General features: G+C 47.3%; 1 protein-coding gene across 4 annotated transcripts in view; it reads left to right on the top strand.

The window, feature by feature from the left end:
- LOC109932966 (PHD finger protein 20-like) overlaps positions 1-21,762 on the top strand; it is a 53,984-nt gene that overhangs the window by 16,397 nt on the left and 15,825 nt on the right. For 2 of the 4 annotated variants that reach the window (XM_048608399.1, XM_048608402.1), the window contains 9 exons: positions 1,386-1,541; positions 2,787-2,975; positions 3,801-3,860; positions 6,566-6,847; positions 9,895-10,107; positions 11,361-11,453; positions 17,006-17,176; positions 20,453-20,637; positions 21,323-21,422. In XM_048608399.1, coding sequence (XP_048464356.1) covers positions 1,386-1,541; positions 2,787-2,975; positions 3,801-3,860; positions 6,566-6,847; positions 9,895-10,107; positions 11,361-11,453; positions 17,006-17,176; positions 20,453-20,637; positions 21,323-21,422 — 1,449 coding nt within the window. The remainder of the gene's footprint in view (positions 1-1,385; positions 1,542-2,786; positions 2,976-3,800; positions 3,861-6,565; positions 6,848-9,894; positions 10,108-11,360; positions 11,454-17,005; positions 17,177-20,452; positions 20,638-21,322; positions 21,423-21,762) is intronic. The other 2 variants (XM_048608400.1, XM_048608401.1) reach the window with 2 other exon arrangements.

Genomic DNA, 21,762 nt, shown 5'->3' on the forward strand with positions numbered 1-21,762 from the left:
ATACACCCTCCCTACACACATTCTCTGTCTTTTTCTCTCTCTCTCTCTCTCTACACTCTCTCTCTGTCTACACTCTCTCTCTCTACACTCTCTACATCCTCTCCCTCTCTCTCTACACCACCACCCCCCCCCCTTCTCTGTTTCTCTCTTTGACACACACGCAGAGACTGACCGACAGACGAACACCTGGAACATTACACTGTTGATGTCGTGGCCAGTGATTGAATGGAGTCAGGTCTTTTCCTACCAAGAGGGGTTTTGTCATTCTTTTATGAGATGTGCCAACAACGTCGATGTCTATTGCCCAGTACTAATTGCCTTTGATTTGAGTGGCTTGCAAGGCTGTGTTCTTCCAGAAATTTCTGCAGATGTTTTTAAATTTCTCGACTTTGTTTCAAAATTCCCTCCAGGATCTTACTTTCGTGTTTTTCTTCTTCTGTGCCTAACCTGGCAGAAAAGCCTAGGTATCTCAAGGCACCATTCTGGCACAATGGATTTGCTGGCACTCGGATATTTCATTCCAATTTTAAGGGTTTGAGGAGTTTGTGGCAGTATTACACAGATGCAGAATTACACACGTGTAAGAGCAGGTAGCTCCTGTAAAACAAGCCAAGTGTGAATCTTTATTCATTCACGGGATGAGGGCGTCGCTGGCTAGGCAGCATTTATTGCCCATCCCTAATTGCCCAGAGGGCAGTTATGACTCAACCACATTGCTCTGGGTCTGGAGTCACATGTAGGCCAGACTGGGTAAGGATGGCAGATTTCCTTACCTGAAGGGCATTAGTGAACCTGAGATAACAAGGTGTAGAGCTGGATGAACACAGCAGGCCAGGCAGCATCAGAGGAGCAGGAAAGCTGACGTTTCGGGTCTGGACCCTTCTCCCTCGTTTAGTGAACCTGATGGGTTTTTCCAACAATTGACAATGGATTCATGGTCATCATTAGACTCTTAATTCCAGATCATTTTTATTGAATTCAAATTCCACCATCTGCCCTGGCAGGATTCGAACCTGGGTGTCTGGATTAACAATCCAGCGATAATATCACTAGGCCGTCACCTCCCTTTGTATCCCAAGATGCATCCCGTTATTTTCCTTTGGTGACGTTTATAGAAAATATAATGGGACCCACTAAAAGATGGGTCACAGCAGCACCCCCCCACACATCTCTGTAACCTCTACTCATGTAGTTGAGACCTTAGTGCTCCCTTGTTTCCAGTCTATTGCCCTGCCCTTATTTTCATCACCTGTCTTGGCCTTAACCTCTGGAATCACTACCTCAGAGGTTTCCACCTCCTTTAGGCCTCAGCTTTTGATCAGCACAGCAGAGAGCAGGCTTGACTGACAGGTGTCTGCACTGTTTCCCTTTGTGTGTTTGTACAGGCCCGAGGCAGCCCACAGGTGATCAAGGGCAGAGCCAGACCAGAAGGCGGTCTTTACGTCTCGCCTCTGGGGACAGCAACTCCTCGTCGATGGGTGGCCAGTCCGAGGGAGCAGAGACACGGAGCAAGACCAAGGAGCAGGAGAAGGTTGAGCAAGGTGAATTCCTCATCATTTTCTTACTGTGAAGACATTTTTTAATCCCTTCCTGTGCGTAAAGGCGAGGAAGAAACTCAAATGATCGTCTCTCCTGCCATTCTTGGTTTTGCTGAAGTCTTGACCTGTATGGTGGTAGGGAAGGAAGATCCCAACTCGATCCCCTCCTCAAGGAATAACATCTGGAGGATCAGTCTCCCAGGGTGCACTCTGTTTCTGTTCTGTCAGAAACATTGAACAGTAATAAATCCGTTGGAGGATAACATACTTGCTCCTACCTACTGAATTTCTCTAATGCAGAGCTCAGTCCATGTGCCATTTGTAAATCTGAGACCATTTGTAAATGCTTTAAATTGAATTGGTAAATTTTTATAAAATGATGTACCTTGGGCAGAGCCGTGGGGCGAGAGGTTGTGTTGGGGCGATAAGGTAAAGTTGCAGTTGTCCCAGAGGAGCATAGCGCTGCTCTCTCATCAGAGAGAGACGACTGGTGGTGGTTTAACCTGAGGGTCACCACATCTCAGGCGAGGGGAGAGAAGTTGAGAAGGACAGCCCTTCATGGTAACCTCAGCCAGAGTGGGGATTGAACCCACTCTGTTAGCATCGTTCTGCATCACAACAATTGTCCAAGCAACTGAGCTAATGATGAACCCAATCCCCAAAGGTTATGCAAGGTGTTAGTGAGGCCTCTTCTGGAGTACTGTGTCCAGTTCTGCTTGCCTTGTCATAGGAAGGAAGAATAGAGGAAGCTGGAGAGGGTTCAGAAAAGATTTACCACAATGTTGCTGGGAATGGAGGGTTTGAGTTATAAGGATAGGCTGGGACTTTTTTTCACTGGAGTGTAGGATGTTGAGGGGTGACCTCATAGAGGTTTATAAAATCGGTGGGGTATAGATAAGGTGAATGGCAGGTGTCTTTTCCCTAGGGTGGGGGCGGTTTCAAAACTGGGGGGCATATTTTTAAGATGAGAGGAGAAAAATTAAAAAAAAAAGACATGAGGGACATTGTTTTTACACAGAGAATTGTTCGTGTGTGGAATGATTTTACAGAGGAAGTGGTGGTTGTGGCTACAGTTACAACATTTCAAAAACATTTAGGTGTATACATGAATAAGAATGGTTTGGTGGGGAGTAGCTTAGTTTGGGAATATGGTCGGCATGAACTGGTTGGATCGAAAGGTCTGTTTCTGTGCTGTGTGACTCTACGTTGCTTGTGAGGTGTTGATCCTGTTTTTGCTTTCCCCCACAGCAGCAGGGTCTGAACCCTCTGTCCAGGTACAACAGCCTCCCTCTGTCAAAGCCCAGTGTTCCTCAGACACTGGCTCCAAAACCTCCACGTCCGAGGCCGTTGCAAGCCCCAAGCACCAAACCAGTGAAGTAGCGAAGCTGGATTCCCCAGCGCCGACCTCGGAACTAAAGGGTCCTCCCAAGGAAACTGGTAAGATGGGGATGTGTGTGACTGCCCCTGCGGGGGATACTGATAGAACAGGTGGCAGGTTAGAGATGGCGTAGACACTGGGGCAAGTGCGTATTTCACCACGCAGCTACTGGAACCTGAGTTAGTGTGGAGGCAGAACGCAGCTGCTGTTTGTTTCAGTAAAATGCTGGGGAGCGGGATCTTTCTCTTCCTTGTTTCTCCTCGGGCTCTGGTTTGTAAATTTTGGGGTGAATGCAGCTTGAAGCTTTCCGCTCACCGTCCTGATCACACCCTGTCAAATACCATCCCTGGAAAGTGGCAGACGGTGGCTTCATCTGTGCTGCCACTTGAGTGTTCAGCGCAGAGGCACTTTTGACAGTGTCTCTGCTTGATATCATGTTCACCCTGAAAGGTGTACGCACTAAGGAGCAGCCTTGTGCAGCCTGCGCATTATACCCTCCCTGACCCCAGGTTACGGCTTCTACCCAGAACTGCAGGCGCTAGAAATACCATTCCCACCCACCTGGCTTCCAGAAAATAACGCTACGAACGGGGCTGGGGTGGAGAGAAATGACTGAGGTTTCTCGGCGATACCATCCATTGCCATGATGAGTTAAAAAGTTTGCAGAGAGAGTTTGCAAGTGGAAAGAAAGCACTTTGTCGATGAGTCAGTTTGTAAGTGCATGCCCCCCTGCTGGAAGGGGCTGCTGTAGAGGAGAACCCCCTCCCACCCCCACCCCCAATGCCCTGCCGTATTTGGACGGTTTGTCCCAGCTCTCGGGTGGTGACTTGATAAGCAGTGAAGAAGACCCATAAGTAATTTCTGTTTTGTTTTCCTCTTCTCAGCTCCTGTTGTGAAGCGTGTGCCACGATCCCAGAACCCAAACAGATACAGTAGGGAACCCTGTATGTTGTCTTTCTAGTGAGGCCAGCAAGGACTCACTGCTGCAGCATTCCTGTTTGTCTGCCCTGCTGCTTTCTTGTGTGTGTGTGTGTGTGTGTGTGTGTGTGTGTGTGTGTGTGTAGATACATGTGTGTGTTTGTGTGCTCGCTGATCTGCTAAAGTGCTTGTAACTGGCTGTCTACAGTGGGAATGGAAAGATTCAGCAATGCATTAGATTTCACACTTACCAAATTTAGGCAACTTCACGTCATATAAGCAGGAGATGTGATAGGAAGCTCCTGTGACATTGAGAAAGGTGGCTTTACGTAAAGTGGTATAGTTGATGTAGTGGAAGGCAGGTGATGTTTTGCAGGTTCTCAACAGTTTTGTTACAGCCACTGCTTGTTGCACGGAGTGGCGTTGCATTTGGAATCAAAGCGCTTCCTTTTCGATTGCTGATCCCCAGGCCAATGATTTACCTTCCTGTGGGTGGATAGCTTTTGCAACTTCCTTCTCACTCTTTCACTGCGCGTTGTTCATCATGGCCCTAACCTGTTGAGAGCATTAGGCCGTTCGGCCCCTCAAGCCTGCTCCATCGTCCGTTTGGCAGGTGATCATCTGCCGCAGTTCTTGACTGACCAATAGGGGCTGCTGAAGAGCAACCTGTTGAGTTGGGAGATTAGTTCTCCTTACGGTTGCCCGTGTGTGTGTGTGTGTTGATGGGAATGAGGGGAATTGTCCGGATAAGATGTGGCTTTGTCGGGTGCTGTGCAGTTTGTGTCCCTTCCCTACATTCTCAGTCTCAGTCCCACTCCCAAAGGTTGTGCCTCTTCCTTGGGCCTAGAGACAACATTTCGAAATGTTATAAACAGGGGACAGTTTGAATTTGGTGTGAAATTGTTTTTATCCTTAATGGTTGGGTTTTGTTTTCACATCTTCATTTAATGGGATGTGGGTGCCTCTGACTAGGCAGCATTTAGACCCGTCCCTAAATACCCAGAGGATAGTTAAGACTCGGCCACATTGCTGTGGGTTTGAAGTCATGTGTAGGCCAGACCAGTTTCCTTCCCTGAAGAGCACTAGTGAACCAGGTGCTTTTTTTCCTACTGTTATGTATTGAATTTTTTGAATTGATGGTGGGATTCAAACCTGCTGCCCACATCATTGCGTGGGTCTCTGCATTACTAGTTTAGTGATAGTACTGCTAGGCCATCATCTCTCTATGTGAACATAACCATCTTTAGGGACATGGCTAACAGAAGCTGACCACCTCACTGCTTCAGATGTGAGATTGTCCCTGAGGTGCTGACCCATGTGGGTTGCCATTGCCACATTCTCCTGACAGCTACACGAGTAACTGGGTGATAGGAGTAGAAACCTGTCCCTAGTTTCTTGCGCTGTTTGTCACCCCCACCCCATTTGACTCGCTCACTAATTTCCCCTCTCAACTGAGAATGATGTGCTGGGGTTTGAATCATTTTAGAACACCTGCACCCCTAATGGAAATAAGGAGCAGGAGTAGGCCATTCAGCCTATTAAGGCTGCTCTGCCACTCATTGTAGACCATTTACCTTGAAGTCATTTTCCCCCACCGTCCCTTGATCTCATTAGTCTGTAGCAATCTTCAACTTCTGTCAAAACCTGCTCAATGATTGTTTCCACAGAATCCCAAGATCCACCACTACTTGGGTGAAGAAATTCCTGCTTGTCCAGTCCCTTATTCTCAGAGGTCCATAGGGATGCTGTCCCCTGGGTTACTGGTGGTCAGTTGGGAGAGTTTTCCTGAAGCTTCTGACACCAGATTTTGCTGCTGTGTCACCAGAGGACCATAGGGCCTACTCTCTCGTTAGAGTCGGATGATTGGTGATTGAGTTTGACCTGAGGGTCACCACAGCTAAGGCATGGGGAAGGGGAAGCGGCGTCGTACAGGCCTCATGGTAATCTTGGCTGGTGCGGGAATCAAACCCACGCTGTTGGTGTTACGCTGCAGTGCAAACCAGCCATACAGCCAACTGAGCTAACTGATCCCCCAAAGGTAAAGTCTCCACTGGCCCAGGGGACCACCGGGTTGCTCTTTCAGTCAGTTCACTCAGCTGGTTTGCGATGCAGTGTGACGCCAACAGAGTGGGTTCAGTCAGGAACGTAGGAGCAAGAGTTAGGCCATTTAGCTCCTCGAGCCTGTTACATTGTTCAGTGAGATCATGACTGATGGGCCCATATCCCTCAATGTTTCTGCTTCATGAATCCTCACATTGGCTGAGGTCAGTATGGACCTTCTCAACCCTGCCTGAGGTGTGGTGACACCTGGCACTCGGACCATGACCTTCCCTGCGTGACTCTCAATTTTCAGTGACTGTCGTCAGCGCGCTCTGACGAGTGACTGGGTGGGGGAGAGGGAGGGCAGAGAGTGATGGTTAGGCCCTCCGCCGACCTGTAAGCCACTAACCTATTCTAAGCAATGTGTTCTGAGCGTCACTGCTGACCTGGGCAAGTGGGACTCCTGCCTTTCTTGACACTGACCTGTAACCCTTGACACTGACCTCTAACATCTGCCCTCGAGCTGATCCTAACTCCTCTCTGAATTGCTGGCATTGTAGTTTTTATACTGGAGGGGGGATGGGTGGGGGAAGAGGGAGTTTAAATAATCTCATGGCCGTGTGTTTTTCTTCCTGGCCCCCTCGCTTCCCACTCCTCTGTCTCTCCCCCCACCCCCTCTCACCCCGGGCAGTGACGAGCAGCACTCCGAATCCCGAAAACCACCTGCCCCCCAAGGCACTGGTCATCGAGCTGGACCACAACAAGTTCAAGTGCAAGATTCCCGAGTGCTCGAAAGCCTTCCGCAAAGCCAAGATGCTGCACTACCACATGAAGTATTACCATGGCATGGAGAAAGCCGAGCCAGATCCCAGTTCTCCCAAAAGGAGCATGCAGACACGGGGCTCCTGCGCATCGGAGGGGGAGTCCCTCCTGGACAGCCCCAAGAGACGCCGCACCACCTCGGGCTCTATACGTGAGTATCTGACTGTCACAGAGGGCTCTACATGAGTCACATCGCTCTGGCGCTCATCGGGGTATTCACAGGGCATGGGCGCCGCTGGCTCGGTCAGCATTTGTTTTCCATCCCTAATTGTCCCTTCAACCTGCCATGCCATTTCAGAGGGTAGTTAAGAGTAAACCACATTGCTGTGGATCTGGAGTCACATGTAGGCCGGACCAGGTGAGGCAGGCAGATCTCTTTCTCTAAAGGGCATTAGTGAACCGGATGGGCTATTCCAACAATCAATAACAGATTCATGATCAGCAATAGACTCTTAATTCCTGATTATTGTTGAATTCAAATCCCATCCCCTGTTATGGTGGGGTTTGAATCCAGGTCTTCAGAATATTACCAGGGTTTCCAGATTAATAGTCTAATGATAATACTACTAGGCCATCTCCTTGTCTAGGCATGAGTACCAAATTTTCAATCCATGACTACTGTTTATACCGAGGAAAAGAGTGCTGTTACTTAAAACAAAAAATTGTTCATACATGCAATTTGGGTGTTGCTGGCTAGGTAGCATTTATTGCCCATCCCTAATTACCCAAAGGGTGGTAAAAGAGTCAACCTAATTGCTGTGGGTCTGGAGTCATGTGTAGGCCAGACCGGGTAAGGATGGCAGTTACCTTCCCTAAAGGACATTAGTGAACCAGATGGGTTTTTATAGCAATAGGCAGTGGTTTTACGGGCTACTTGTTTTACAGGTAGTTCTCCTATAACGTGATAGGTACGTTCTTGTGTGACCTCACGCTATAGAAAATCACATTAGCGGGAAATCACTATACCCGTACAGCAGAAAGTTCATGTTATCCAAACAGCATCCACTATTCATCAATCGTGTAACAGCCAATTTGCGTTAACAAAACACACGTTATAGCAGAACTACCTGTGTTCCAGATTTTCAGTGAATTCAGAGTTCACCATTTGCCATGGTGAAATTAAAAATCCTGCCCCGAGAACATTAGTGTGGAGTTCTGGGTTACTAGCCAGTGATATGACCCACTACAGCATCACCACTCTTTTGATTGGCTAAGCTGTTACCTTAGGAAAAACACTGAGCTACGGTAAACTTCCCAGTCTCCTGAGAAGTTCAAAAAAGCTGCAAACCTCGACTATTATTTGTAAAATGGTCCCATCTATGTATGTAGATCACTTCTGGCGACCATGAATGAGCCACATTGAACACTTGATTGATTATCTTCAGTCAGTTGCCAATGTGGTTCCTAGCGCACTCTGGACTATTCAGCCAGTCCTGCCCCATCCTCTCTAGAAATTGCCCTGTAGACCCTCCATGAACTTCCCAGTGACTCGTGCTGCCCTTCAGTTAAAGGGGGAAGAACTCGTTACGCTGTGGGGAAGTGGGACGAACTGGATAGTTTGCCAGCACAGGCACATTGAGCTGTCTATCTTGCTGGGCCATACGTATGATTCTAACTGCTGTCGGTATAGATTCAGGTCAGATCCGGCCACTAGCCTTGACATGAGGCAGTAGTACTCCAGGGAGATGGGTAGTGATGCAGTTTCTTGCATGGCAATTTTTAGTGGTATTTAAAATTGCATGTAACCATAAGTGTGTGCCATCCTCTCTCAGAACTGCAGAAGTTTCTCTTCCACTGGAGTTTCAGTGAAAAGTAACGGTGGGTGTATGAGACTTTCACATTCTTAAAAACCATCCCGTGCTGTTTGATTACAGGTTTTGTCCTTGGGAATTTATGTGGTGTGCGTTGAGAATGTTTTGAATTGTGCAATAGCAGTGAAACGCTAGTGGTTTCTCTTTGGTGCTGGTAGTGTTGATCTGATGGAATGAATTGAAGATATCATGGATGAAGTAATTGTTTGCTGCCATACACTGTGTTCCCTCCTCCTGAAGTTCAGGTAGAGGTATTTGGGCTTTAGAAGGGCTCAGAAGTTTTAACAACAGCATCCTAGGTACCTTCAAAGGAGAATTATCAAGCCAGGACATACTGAACGTGAGGGGCAGAGCTTTTGGGATGGAGACCATTTAATGGTGACCCAATTCACGGTTTCCAATGTAATGGAAGATTTCGATGGAGGAAACAGATTCCCTTTTGGCAAATGGGTCGTTAGCTGGAGACTATTGGCTTAAAAGTCACTGGCCAAAAAAGGTGGAGATGAGGACCATTTGTCTTTCTTGGAGTTGTCAGGATCTGGAATGCTGTAACCGAGGAACTCGGAATGTTGGGTTGTGAGAGTGATCATCAGAATCAGAATCATCATCAGAATCCCTACAGCATGGAGCCAGCAGAGACATGGGCCTGAATGGCCACCTTCAGTTTCAATTTCTTCAGTGAATTAAAGTGTGGGAGAGTCTGTCTAAGCGTTAGTGTGCACATATCTAGATTGATTTAGGTGACTAGTTCGTTCCCCACTGATCTTTGAATACAGTTATAGGGTCCTTTGTGTACCCCCAAAACAACCTTAATTTCTTCCACATCTTAAACGCAGCACTCCTGACAGTGTGGTATTCCCTCAAAGCTGCCTGGAGTGTAACTGCAGGCCAGTGCTTCCCAAACCTGTTCCCAGCAGTGATCTCTCTCTGAGGCAGAGGAGTGCTGTGACACCGCTCCCCCCCCACCCCGATTCAATGAGAGCTGACTGTGGGGGGAGGGCTGTGAGGGGAGGAGGAGACGTGGTGGTTGTGGCTGTGAGGATGGGGCTGGTTAGAGGGAGAGCACTCTGTCGTTATAACTTGGTCCAAGTTTGACAGTGGCCTCGGAGCTCCCCATGCCTACCCGGAGACCTGAATACACCCCATCCCCCCCCAAAAAAAACTTTGGGAAACCCTGGTGTAGATGACAGTGTTTGACCCAGTGAGTTTTTGTGCTGCATTACAAGATTTGAGCTAATGATCTGCCACAGGTTGCTGGGTTATTACAGAACTTTATCAACCGATCCCTGTGTGCGCTGAACACTTGTGATGCTACTCCCTGGTCTTGCATGCACCAGCTGTTTCCTCATGAGCGCTGATCCTTTTTTTTTGTGTGGTTCTCCTGCAGAATGGTCCCAGCAAGCGTCTCACAGGGCCTTGCAGTCCTCCAGCGCTGAGCTCAGAGCTCCAAGGCTCAATGAGAAACGGCGGATGTCGACGCTGTCCTCTCTAGACATTGCTGCACAGTCCAGGCTCTCCCTCCGTGACAAGAGCAAGGATAATCAGACAGAGAGGTCGCATCAGAAGCTGCAAGACCGGGAAAAGGGTTGCGCTGAAAGCGGTGAGTGTCTGCAGAACGTATCCTTCCTGCATCTGACCTGTCAGTTTGAAGGTTTGAATGAGACAGAAAAGAAAATAGGAACCATTCGGCCCTTCGAGCCTGTTCTATCTTTTCAGTGTAATCATGACTGATCATCCAACTCAGACTCCTGTTCCTGTGTTCCCCCTGTCCCATTTTATCCCTTCACTCTTAAGAACTGTACCCATCTCTTCCTTGAAAACATTCAATGTTTTGGCCTAAAACATTCAGTGTTTTTGCCTCGAACGTTTTCCGTGGCAGAGAATTCCACAGGCTCAGCACACTCTGGTTGAAGAAATTTCTTCTCATCTCAGTCCTCCAATGGCCTTACAACTTATGCTTAAAATGTGACCTCTGGTTCTGGGAACATCCTTGCTGCAATTACCCTATCCAGTCCTGTTAGAATTTTATAGGTTTCTATGAGATTCCCCCTGCCATTCTCCTAAACTCCAGTGAATGTCATCCTAACTGATCCAGTTTCTCTCATGAGTCAGTCCTGCCATCCCAGAAATCGGATAATGCCTTGTTCTTCTAAAGGCCAACTCTATTCAAGCTTTCCTCGTCAGACAATCCCACCAAAATTAGTTTGGTGGACCTTCATTGTAATCCCTCTGTGGCCAGTATGTTTTACTGTAGGTACGGTGACCAAACTTAGCATTGTAGAATCCCTGCAGTGTGGGAACAGGCCATTCAGCCCATTGAGCCCACACACACTGAGCCACAGAGGAGCATCCCACCTAGACCCGCCCTATCGCTGTGGCTAACCCACCCTAAGCCTACACATCCCTGGACACCATGGGCAGTTTAGCATGGCCAGTCCACCTAACCTGCACATCTTTGGGAGGAACCGGAGCAAACCCACACAGACACCGGGAGAATGTGCAAACTCCAGACAGACAGTCGCCCAAGGGTGGAATCCAACCCGGGTCCCTGGTGCTGCGAGGCAGCAGTGCTCACCACTGTGCCACTGTATTGCCTTGGATCTAATACTGCAGTTGTGGTCCTGCAGGTTAGGTGTATGCACAGGTGTGCTGTGCAACACCCTGCAGATTGTGTACAGGCTGCATGGCTGACAGACAGCCGTGTGTGTGTGCGTGTGCACACGCGTGTGTGTGTGTTTTTAATAGCACCATGTTTTTATTGAAAGCGCACGTGCCATACATGCAGCACCTACAAGAGTGACCAAAGCCGTTTCCTCTCTCAGTCTGAAATAATTGAACTGTCCCCTTGAGCAGGGTCAAGAGAGAGGAGCAAGGAGAAGAAGCTTCGCGATTTCCTGAAGGTCAAGCTGAAGAAAAAGAAGAAAAAGAAAAAGAAGTCAAAATCTGGTGAGCTGTTTCTACCCATCTTGTACAAAGTGTTTGTGACTGTAAAACAGCGCATCAGGAAGTAACCGCACAGCTCTCGGAATCTTGATGCTTTTCCTGTTTGCCAAAGCTGAATCATTCAAAGCAGCAAGCAGCTCGGTTTGGCCCCCAGGAACAGGGAGAAGCCATTTGGCCCCCTCATTGTGCTACCATTCAATATAATTTTGGCCAATTTATCACCTGTCTCTTTCTCCATCCATCTCTGTCCCGTATCTCTTGTGTCAGCAGTGAACAGAAATTTATCCATGGCAGACTGAAGGTTGTTGATTGATCCTCGATCGATTTGCCATTTACTACCTCAGCTCACTGATCCCTGAGGGATTGGCCACTGGGTAAGATACTGGAGGAAGGGCTGGCAATGGTTTCAGAAGGTTAGCACCCTCATGAGAGCAGTGGCTAAAATTGCTGTTATTATTTAGTGCCTGGGGCAGTGAAGAGACAATTGGTGAGCTGGGTGAATGGGCTAAAAAGTTTATTTTATTCGCTCGTGGGACGTGGACGTTGCTGGCTGGCCAGCAATTGTTGCCCATCCCTAGTTGCCCCTTGAAAAGGTTGTGGTGAGCTGCCTTCTTGAACTGCTGCAGTCCTCCTCCTGTGGGTTCACTCACAATGTCCTTAGGGAGGGAATTCCAGGATTTTAACCCAGCCACCCTGAAGGAACGATGGTATATTTCCAAGTCAGGATGGGGAGTGGCTTCGAGGGGACCTTACAAAGAGTGTGTTCCCATGTATCTGCTGCCTTTGCCCTTCTGGATTGATGTGGTCGTGGGTTTGGAAGGTGACACAGTGTGGAGCTGGAGGAACACAGAGGCCAGGCAGCATGAGAGGAGCAGAAAAGCTGACGCTTCGGATCAGGACCCTTTTTTTTTTCTGAAGAAGGGTCCAGACCTGAAACGTCAACTCTCCTGCTCCGCTGATGCTGCCTGGCCTGCCGTGTTCGTCCAGCTCCACACTGTGTTATCTCTGACTCCAGCATTGGCAGTTCTTACTGTCTCTGAGTGGGTTTGGAACGAGTTGTCTGAGGATCTTGGCCGAAATCTAAGTGTCAGAAATCTTTGAATGAGATGATGCATTTTGCTTCGTATAAAAGGAAGAGCGCTGAGTGATTTGTTAATGGAAGGAGGTTCAGTTGTGTGAAAACAGTAGAGGAATTGGATGGAGCAAAGGCGCAAATAAGGTTGATGTGATGTTGCTGCAATATCGCATCAACTCACATTATCAAGGCTTTTAAAACTGATTTGTCATTTCTAGACCTCAAAACAAATTATCTAGAATGTAGAAGCCTTTTAAGACTTCAAAGCACTGCGCAGTAGGATGGAGTGGAGACGATTTAATGCTGACATCACAGTCACTCAGTTACTGATGGAATGGGGCAGTGAAAATTTTAAAAATGATGTTTAATTGATGTGCTAATGAGAACAGATTATAGAATTATATGGTGAAGTATTTAAAATGTTGACTGGGTCAGTAGAAGCTGATTATGTTTCCAAGAATCAAAGAGCCACAGAATGAAACTAAAGGATAAACGCACACCGTGCTGGAGAAACTCAGCAGCACTGGAAATGGAGCTAACGTTTCAGGTCCTGCATGACTCTTCCTCAGACCTTCTTTGTTGTGAAGGAGAGTCATTTCAGAATCGAAATGTTAACTCTTCCTTTCCGCAGAAGCTGCCAGTCCCACTGAGTTTCCGCAGCTCTTTCTGCTTTTATTTTAGATTTCCAGCATTTGCGGCATTTTGCTTTTTATCCGAAATCCAAGAGGCCTGGACAGACCTCTTCAGCTGAGAGAGTTGTGAGGTTGTGGGATGCACGTTCCATGGCTGAGGCGGGAAATAAGGGAAATGTTCAGGCTTTTGACGTCTTGTGGCGCAGTGGTAGTGTCCCTTTCTCTGAGCCAGAAGGTCCAGCTTCAAGTCCCACTTCGGGAGGTGATGGCCACTGAGGCTTATCCTGTCGTGTCCCAAACAGGTAAATAATGGTTGTTTTGTTCTTTTAAGATATGGATGGTGGAAGGAACATGGGAAGAGGGTGTGTCAGTGTGAGGAAGACAGATGAAGGCTTACAGTGTTAGCCTTCATTGTGAGAGGATTTGAGTTATCTGAAGAAGGATATTCTTGCTTTAAGACGGAGTGCAGTGAAGGGTTATCACATTGTTTCCTTGGATGGCGGGACTAACTTATAAAGAGAGATTGGATCTGTCAAGACTATGTTCACTGGAGCTTAGAAGAAGGTTGGAAGACTCTCAGAGAAACCTATAAAATTCTAAAAGGATTAGACAGGGTCAGTGCAGGAAGTGCAAGAACCAAGGGTCACAGTTTAAGGATAGGTGGTTGGCCAATTAAGACTGAGATGAGGAGAAATGTCTTCATCCAGGGAGTGTGAGCCTCTGAAATTCTCTGGCACCAAAAGTGGTTGAAGCCAGAACATTTAAAGCTTTTCAAGAAGGCGTTAGATATTGTTGTCAGGTCTAAAAGCATCAAAGGGCAAGACAGAGAAAGCAGGAGCATGATATTGAGTTGGATGATCAGCCATGATTATGTTGAATGGTGGGGCAGGTTCAGAGGGCTGAATGGCTCCTGTTTTCTGTGTTTCTGTGTTTAAAACTGTTTGCCCGCATGGAGAGTAAATGTTGACCCAGGCTGAAAGTAACTTTGCATTTCTGTCCGTCGTTCAATCCTTTATGATCAGTTTTTCATGATAGGGATTTTTAAAGATAGCTACCACTTCAGTGTCCTGTTAGGCTTTGATATGAATTAGCATTTCTGTGTAGTTCCATGACTCTGACAGCAGGTAGCGCCAGTATGCATTTTGTAGAGGTCCAGCGTTGTACTCCGTGTGCAGAAAATGATCCCCTTCCTTATCTGTCCGTGCCCTGTCTCTGCTTTCTCATTAATACCTCCTTCACCAGCTATGCCTGGTCATGCCAGCCTCAAGGGGGAGCTGATGGCCTAAGTTTTTCAATAGCCCAGCAACCCTGGCTACTTCTCTGGCAGCTCAGTCTCCAATCCCACCACGGCAGCTGGTGGAATTTAAATTCCGTTCAAAAACACAAAACTTAAAGCTGGTTTCCGTGGTGGTGAAACTGTCCCCACCAGCTCCATGACACTCGGCACCTTTCTCTGCAACCGCAGGAGGTCCTACACCTGCCCCCTCACCTCTGACCAAGGCACCAAACAATCTTTCCAAATCCAACAGGGATTCACCTGTACATCCTCTAACCTGGTCCACTGCATCCGTCGCTCTCGATGTGGCCTCCTCTACATCAGTGAGACCAAGCCCAGACTCGGCGACTCCCAGATCATCTACGCTCTGTACACTATAATCAACAAAACCTTCCAGTTGCCAACTATTTTAACTCCCCCTCCCACTCCCTGGGTGACATGTTCATCCTGGGCCTCCTCCAGTGTCACAACGACGCCACACACAAACTGGAGGAGCAACACCTCATATTCCACCTCGGGAGCCTACAGCCCGATGGCCTGAACATAGAATTCACCAGCTTTAAAATCTCCCCACCCTGGCATCATCCCAAGTCTGACCTCCCTCTCACCCCTGCCTCCTATCCGCCCCACCCTTCCCCTGATCAGTCTCCACTACCCCTCCTGCATCCACCCACTTACCTTCCCCCAACCCCACACACCCACCCCCATTTATTTTCAAACCTGCTTTTCCCTCCCCAGTCCTGACGAAGGGTGTAAACCCGAAACGTCAACTTTCCTGCTCTTCCAATGCTGCCTGACCTGCTGTCTTTCTCCAGCTCCACGCTGTGTTGACTGTGACTCCAGTTCTTGCTATCTCTTAATCTGCCGTTGTTACCTGGTTTACACGTAACTCCAGTCTCACGGCAACGTGGTTGACTCTTAGCTGCCCCCCTGAAGTGGTCTAGCAGGCCACTCAGTTCAAGGGCGGTTCAGGATGAGCCTTGCCTCATTGACACCCACATCCCAAGAAAGAGTGAATTAATTTTTTAAAAATATTCCCATTTCTATTCCTGTACAGTTCTCCCTCAAATATTGCAATTCATTTCCCAATGATGATGGAGTTGCTACCAAAATAAAGGGTAAGTAAACCCTTTAGGATTGAGATGAGGTGAAATTGCGTCACTCAGAGTGTGAACCTGTGGAATTCTCTACCACAGAAAATGTTTAAGACCAAAATATTGTGTTTTCGAGAAGGAGGTAGATATAGCCCTTATGGGTAAAGGGATATTGGGGGAGGGGAGGATTAGGATATTGAGGTCGATGATCAGCTGTCGTCATATTGAATGGTGGAGCAGGCTTGAGGGGCCTAATGGCCTACTCCAGACTCTATCTTCTGGCATTGGAGGTCATGAGCCATCCTTTTCCACCTTGAGATGGGGGAGATGAGCTGTTACTCTCTCTGCTGGCCATGACAGTTGTTTCTTCCAAGACAGCATGCAGTTAGCGCGTGAGGAGGGTTGACTGTGGGTTTTAGATGCTGGCCCTGAGTGACGAGCATTGCCTCTCTTCAGGGGAAACACTAGGCAGAAGGCAACTGACAGAATACTGTGACATATTGCTCAGGTCAAAGCAAAGGGGTCCGAGTTAAACTTGCCCATCTCCTTTCGGTTGGAGACGGGTCAACTGTGTAGATTGGTCATCCAGTCTCACATCCATTTAAATTAAACAATGTGATGTGGGAGTGTCGGGGATGGTGTTGGTGGAAAATAGGAGAAGTGTGAATCCAATTAAAACAACAGCTTCCGTCAGTATCGTTACAGCGTTAATGACGAGCTGTGGGTGTCGGATTTCCCCCGTCTGAGGTGGACTGCTCCACACGGGAATCTGTGTACGCCTTTGTTTCTGGCAACATGGCTGACAGTGGAAAATCGGCTCTGGGGCCTCTGCAGCTGGCGGGGCAGGAGGACATGAGAGCTCACCCCCTCCCACCTTCCCTCAGCATCCACCAAGTGCCCAGCCTCTGGTCAGTGTCTGCACTCAGACAGAGCTATTCCAGTCTCTGCTTTCCACCCACGGGTTAAAGTGTGCCACCCTTGCCCTTCCCTGGGGGTGCTAAGTGTCGATGTGACCTGTTTTAACCATTCAGCATTGGAAGAGGCGAGGACCTAGTGGTGGTATCACTGGACTCTGTATCTAGAGACTTGGGTAATGTTTTGGTGATCTGGGTTTGAATGCCACCGTGATAGATGGTGCAACTTGAATTCAGTAGAAATCTGGACTTTTAAGAGTCTAATGATGACCATGAAACCATTGTTAATTCTCAGCAAAACCCATCTGGGTCACTAATGTCCTTTAGGGAAGGAAATTGCCATCCTTACCTAGTCTGGCCTACATGTGACTCCATACCCGCAACAATGTGGTTGATTCTTAACTGCCATCTGGGACGGGCAATAAATGCTGCCCTGGGAAAATGCCCCCCTCACACCACTGCCTCCATTATCTCCTTGCCTCTCTTTTGTGCTTCACTTCAGCCCAGTTTTTGCAGTGTTATTGGGCATATTGTGCTAACCTCTTTGAATTCTTTTGATTGCAGAGTTTTCTGGCAGTGAAGAGAATGTAGATGTCTCTAGAGATTTCCCACCGAAAAGATCCACGTTCCCTTCAACCAGATCTTCCTCCTCTTACAAATATCCCTTCTCTCATAAATACACGTCGTTACGCAGTTCTGACTCTGGATACTACATGGAAGGACTGAAATTTGACGGTTGGTGACCTGATTTTTATTTTCTCTCTCTCTTTTTCCACATTTTCTCCAAAATAGTGTAATGCTGATGCCCCAATTGTATTAAACAATGCTGGGGTAGAAAGAGTGAGCATTTGTGGGGGAGGTGGTGGTGTAGTGACTGTGTCGCTCGACATGTAATCCAGAGATCTTCCAGGTGAATCCCCAAGGAACAGGGTTCAAATCCCATTGCGGCTGGTGGAATTTAAATTCCGTTAATAACATTCAATTAGTAAAATCTGAAACTGCGCATTAGTCCTGGTAATGGTGCCTGTGAACCACTGATTAATTGTTGTTAAAACAAACCCATCTGGGTTCACTAATGTCCTATAGGGGAAGGAAATCTGCCACCTTTTACATGTTCTGGCCTACGTGTACCTCACAGCAATGTGGTTGACACATAATGGCCCTCTCAAATGGCCCAGCTCAGGGATAATTAAGGGTAGGTGACAATAGCCCATATCCCACGAAAGAGTAAATTTGTGTAGCAAAGTGTTACGCAGTCCATGAGATTTTCTCGAAGTGCATTCACAGTTAAAAGGGCAGACTGAAGCTGACTTGATGGAAATACTTTCCAATTGTCAGAAGTTCAATGGGGCAAACATGGAGGAAAATATAAACCAAATGAACTGCAGATGCTGCAAGTCAGGAACAGAAACAAAGTTGCTGGAAAAGCTCAGCAGGTCTGGCAGCATCTGTGAAGGAGAAAACAGAGTTAACATTTCGGGTCCGGTGACCCTTCCTCAGAACGGAGTTTTTGGAGGAAAATATGCCTTTTTGTAGGGGAGGTTCAAGCCGTAAATGTAGGATAATTAATAAAGCTAATATGAAATTAGAAGAAATATCTTGATGCAGTGAATGGTTAGAGAGTGGGTTCGCTATCACGGGAGTAGTTGAGAAGATGCTTTTATGGGATGCCATGAGGGAGAATGGAACAGCATGTTGTGCTAGTGAGGTTTGCTGATGGTTGATTAAAAGGGGAATCAAGTGGGGCATATTGCTGGCATAGGGTGGTATTCAGTGTAATGTAGAGAGATAGTCAGCTGTGTGTGTTATTGTGGGGCTGGATTCGAGGAATCAATGAACATGCATGGGTGATTAAACTTAGTCATCTTGACATTTATATATGTACCATAATGGAAGTTTGATGTAGCCTGCAGTTTCAGACTAATGTCCGATTTGCCAGTTATGGAGGAGTAATTTTGTAACCACCTACCAGGAGGTTTCAGTCTGACTTAGAGAGTGGTTAGGGCCCAGCAGGTGCAAGCCCTATTGTGTTGTACAGGTTTCTTAAAAACTGCCCCGTATCATCTGGGACTGCTGCTGTATACCTCACTGCTGCAGAGATTGCAGGTGGAAAGAACAGCTCCTGCATAACCAGCAGTGTCTGCACTTTCTAACAAGCTGCTGAGCTCGGCTGGGAATCCCAGCTCGGTTAGTTCGCAACACCGACACGAGGCAGAGGTTGTGGTGTGTGTGTGACAGCCTCGATCAGTTTTCCCTATTCACCTTTCGTGTTGCGTTTATAAATTTTATGGGGGGGTAGCGGGTGGGGGTAGGAGGGCGTGATGTTTGCAAGACTCTTGTGTTGCAGTGGTAACCTCTAGGCCAGAAGATTCGAGTTCGAATCTCGTCTCAGCATGGGATAATGATAGAGGTGCCAGGTTAATTTTTGCTTCCCTCTTGCACCTTTTCATCTCAACCGCAGGCTGTTCCAGAGTTTTGCAGCAAACAAAATACTTCTTTAAGGAAAACCTTCTAAACCACACGCCTGCAATGAAGTAAATTATTGATTTTAAACCAGCCCTCTCATTGCTGTGTTTTTGTGGTTCAACAGCACCTTTTTGGTGTTCTAAAACATGGGAGCAGCAGCAATCAGGTAGATGAATTATTTGTCTGGCGTTTGGGGCAAGCAGTTGGAAATAGAGTAAGTGTTGCTTGAGGCCAACTTAAATATCACTGAACTTCAGAATCCAGGGAGAACGAAATCTGTGGAATATTTGCAAATCATAAACAGCATCTTCAGGTCCAAGTCCAGTCTGGATCAATAAATAAGCACCCAGTTTTTTAAACCCTGGAATGTACCTGGAATAGTTAAGAATTGGAAGAGAACTTGGTTTGGGGGTGGGTGATGGAGAGAAGGTGATGGGAATGTGGCCACTGTCAGAAGCAATGGGAGTTATTCAGCAAAACTTGACTGTTTCTCTCAAGAGTGAACGACCTCTAGCAGTCCCGCTACTTAGTCACCAATGGCTCACAGGTATGTGAAGTTAGTGGAGAAACATGAGCTGAAATGCTCCACAGATACTGGCGCGTGATGGCCAAATGGTTGCGTTTTTTAAATTCATTCATGGGATGAGGGCATCGCTGGCTTGGTCAGCAGATATTGCCCATCCCTAATTGTCCAGAGGGCAGTTAAGAGTCAGCCACATTGCTGTGGGTCTGGAGTCACATGTAGGCCAGACCAGGTAAGGATGGCAGTTTCCTTCCTTGAAGGACATGAGTGAAACAGATGGATTTTTCTGACAATTGACAATAGATTCACAGTCATCACTAGATTCTTAATTCCAGATATTTATTGAATTCAAATTCCACCATCTACCATGGTGGGATTCAAACCCAGGTCTCCAGAATGTTACCTGGGTCTCTGGATTAACAGTCCAGCGATAATACCAGAAGATTCTGAAAGAGGAGTGGGAGGTGAAGGAGCATGGAGGGGTTTGTGAGGCAGGAGGTGTTCCAGAGAGTGTGGTGGGGTTGGAGGAAGAAGAAGAAGAAGAGGAGGTGGAGGAGAAGTTCCAGAGAGTGGGAGCCAACGGGGGAGGATGGGAAGGAAGAGAAATTCCAGACAGTGGGAGTTGGGAAGACAAGCAGACTGTAAAAGGGGAGGCAAGAGTGCAGAGGAAGTTGTACAGATGAAGAAATTGCATTCACCCGGTGATATTATGTGTGAATGCACAAGAGTTGAACTAAGATATGCGAGTCCTGTAACACTACAACAGAGCAAAGTGTCTGTTTAGAGACTATACGCATGCACAGAGGGGTCTTTTTTTCTCGATTCCCACTTTACGTACCAGTGTTTTGCTTCCACGTTTTTGCAAAAGGCTTGCAAACCACTTGCGGTCACCGATGTGGAGCCCGCTCTCTCTCACGCACCATGCATTTTTCACCATTGCGAACGAACTGGGTGCTTTCCCTGATGTTTGTGACCGTGAGCGCGTGTGACCGCTCGGTCTGACAGCCGTACTCGTGTGTCAGACATTTCAGATGACGACCCGACAAGCGACTCTTCGACCGACAGCCTGCTGTGGAGCGAAGACGAGTACAATCAGGACGTGGATGTGACGACTAACCCCGACGAGACCGGCGACAGGGACGACAGCCAATCAGAAATTGTACGCTGTGTCTGTGAGGTGGAGGAAGAGAATGAGTTCATGATTCAGGTATTGGTAAAATATTAGAAGACAAGTGAACCCAATCATAAAAAATTACAACTATAATAATTCAGGGCACCAGAGGACATACAATTTTAACAAATTTCTTTAAACAAAAAGTACAGGAAGGTGAATGAGAGAGGTTTTGTTTGCTGGGGTGATTTGTTTCAATCTAGAATCCACAGCCTGAAAGACCATAAGAAGTGGGAACAGGAGTAGGCCATTTGGTCCCTTCGGACCTGGTCCGCCATTCACTCGGATCCTGGCTGATCCGACATTCCCCACGTCCACTTTCCTGTCCTTTCCCCATAACCCTTGATTGCCCGAATGCCCAAGAGTCTATCTGTCTCAGGAGGGAAATTTAAACTGATAATACGAACAGAAAACGATACTGAAGGTTAAGTACTCAATAGATTGAAATTTGTAGATCTTTGGGGAAAAGAGCTGGGAGCAGGGACTAATTGGATAACTCTCACAAAGACCAGCACATTTCTGATGGGCTGAATGGATGACTTTGCTGTATAATATTCAGTACACTCAAAAGTGTCAAACTGGATAGACTTCATAGAGTTTATTTTATGTTTGTTACATTGAGCACTGCCAAATCCCACATTAATGCTCTATCCCTTTGTGGTATAAGAGCACATGTCCTGAGTTCCTCCCAGAGTCACTGATCTATTCTCCTCTTTGGCAGTGTGAGGATTGCTTGTGCTGGCAACATGGAGTCTGCATGGGCCTACTGGAGGACAGTGTGCCCGAAACCTATACTTGTTACATCTGCCGTGACCCACCAGGTGAGTACTGGCCGGAAAAGAACGTGAAAACAGTATGCCTTATGTAACAGTGGTGCCTTTAGTTTACTGGGGATGGCATTCAGTAAAGTGTGATAATCTTACTGCATTCTCATAATCCCGAGGCTCACGGTGGTGATCTGAAGACATTTTTATTTCAGATCCCACTGTGATGCCCACATCCCATGAATGAAATTCTTAAAAAGCCATAAGTCAACAATAATGTTACAGAGAAAGTAGGAACTGCCAATGCTGGAGAATCTGAGATAACAAGGTATAGAGCTGGATGAACACAGCAGGCCAAGCAGCATCAGAGGAGCAGGAAAGCTGACGTTTCAGGTCG

Source organism: Rhincodon typus, chromosome 19 (assembly GCF_021869965.1).
Source record: "Rhincodon typus isolate 14 chromosome 19, sRhiTyp1.1, whole genome shotgun sequence".
Classification (NCBI taxonomy): Eukaryota; Metazoa; Chordata; class Chondrichthyes; order Orectolobiformes; family Rhincodontidae; genus Rhincodon; species Rhincodon typus.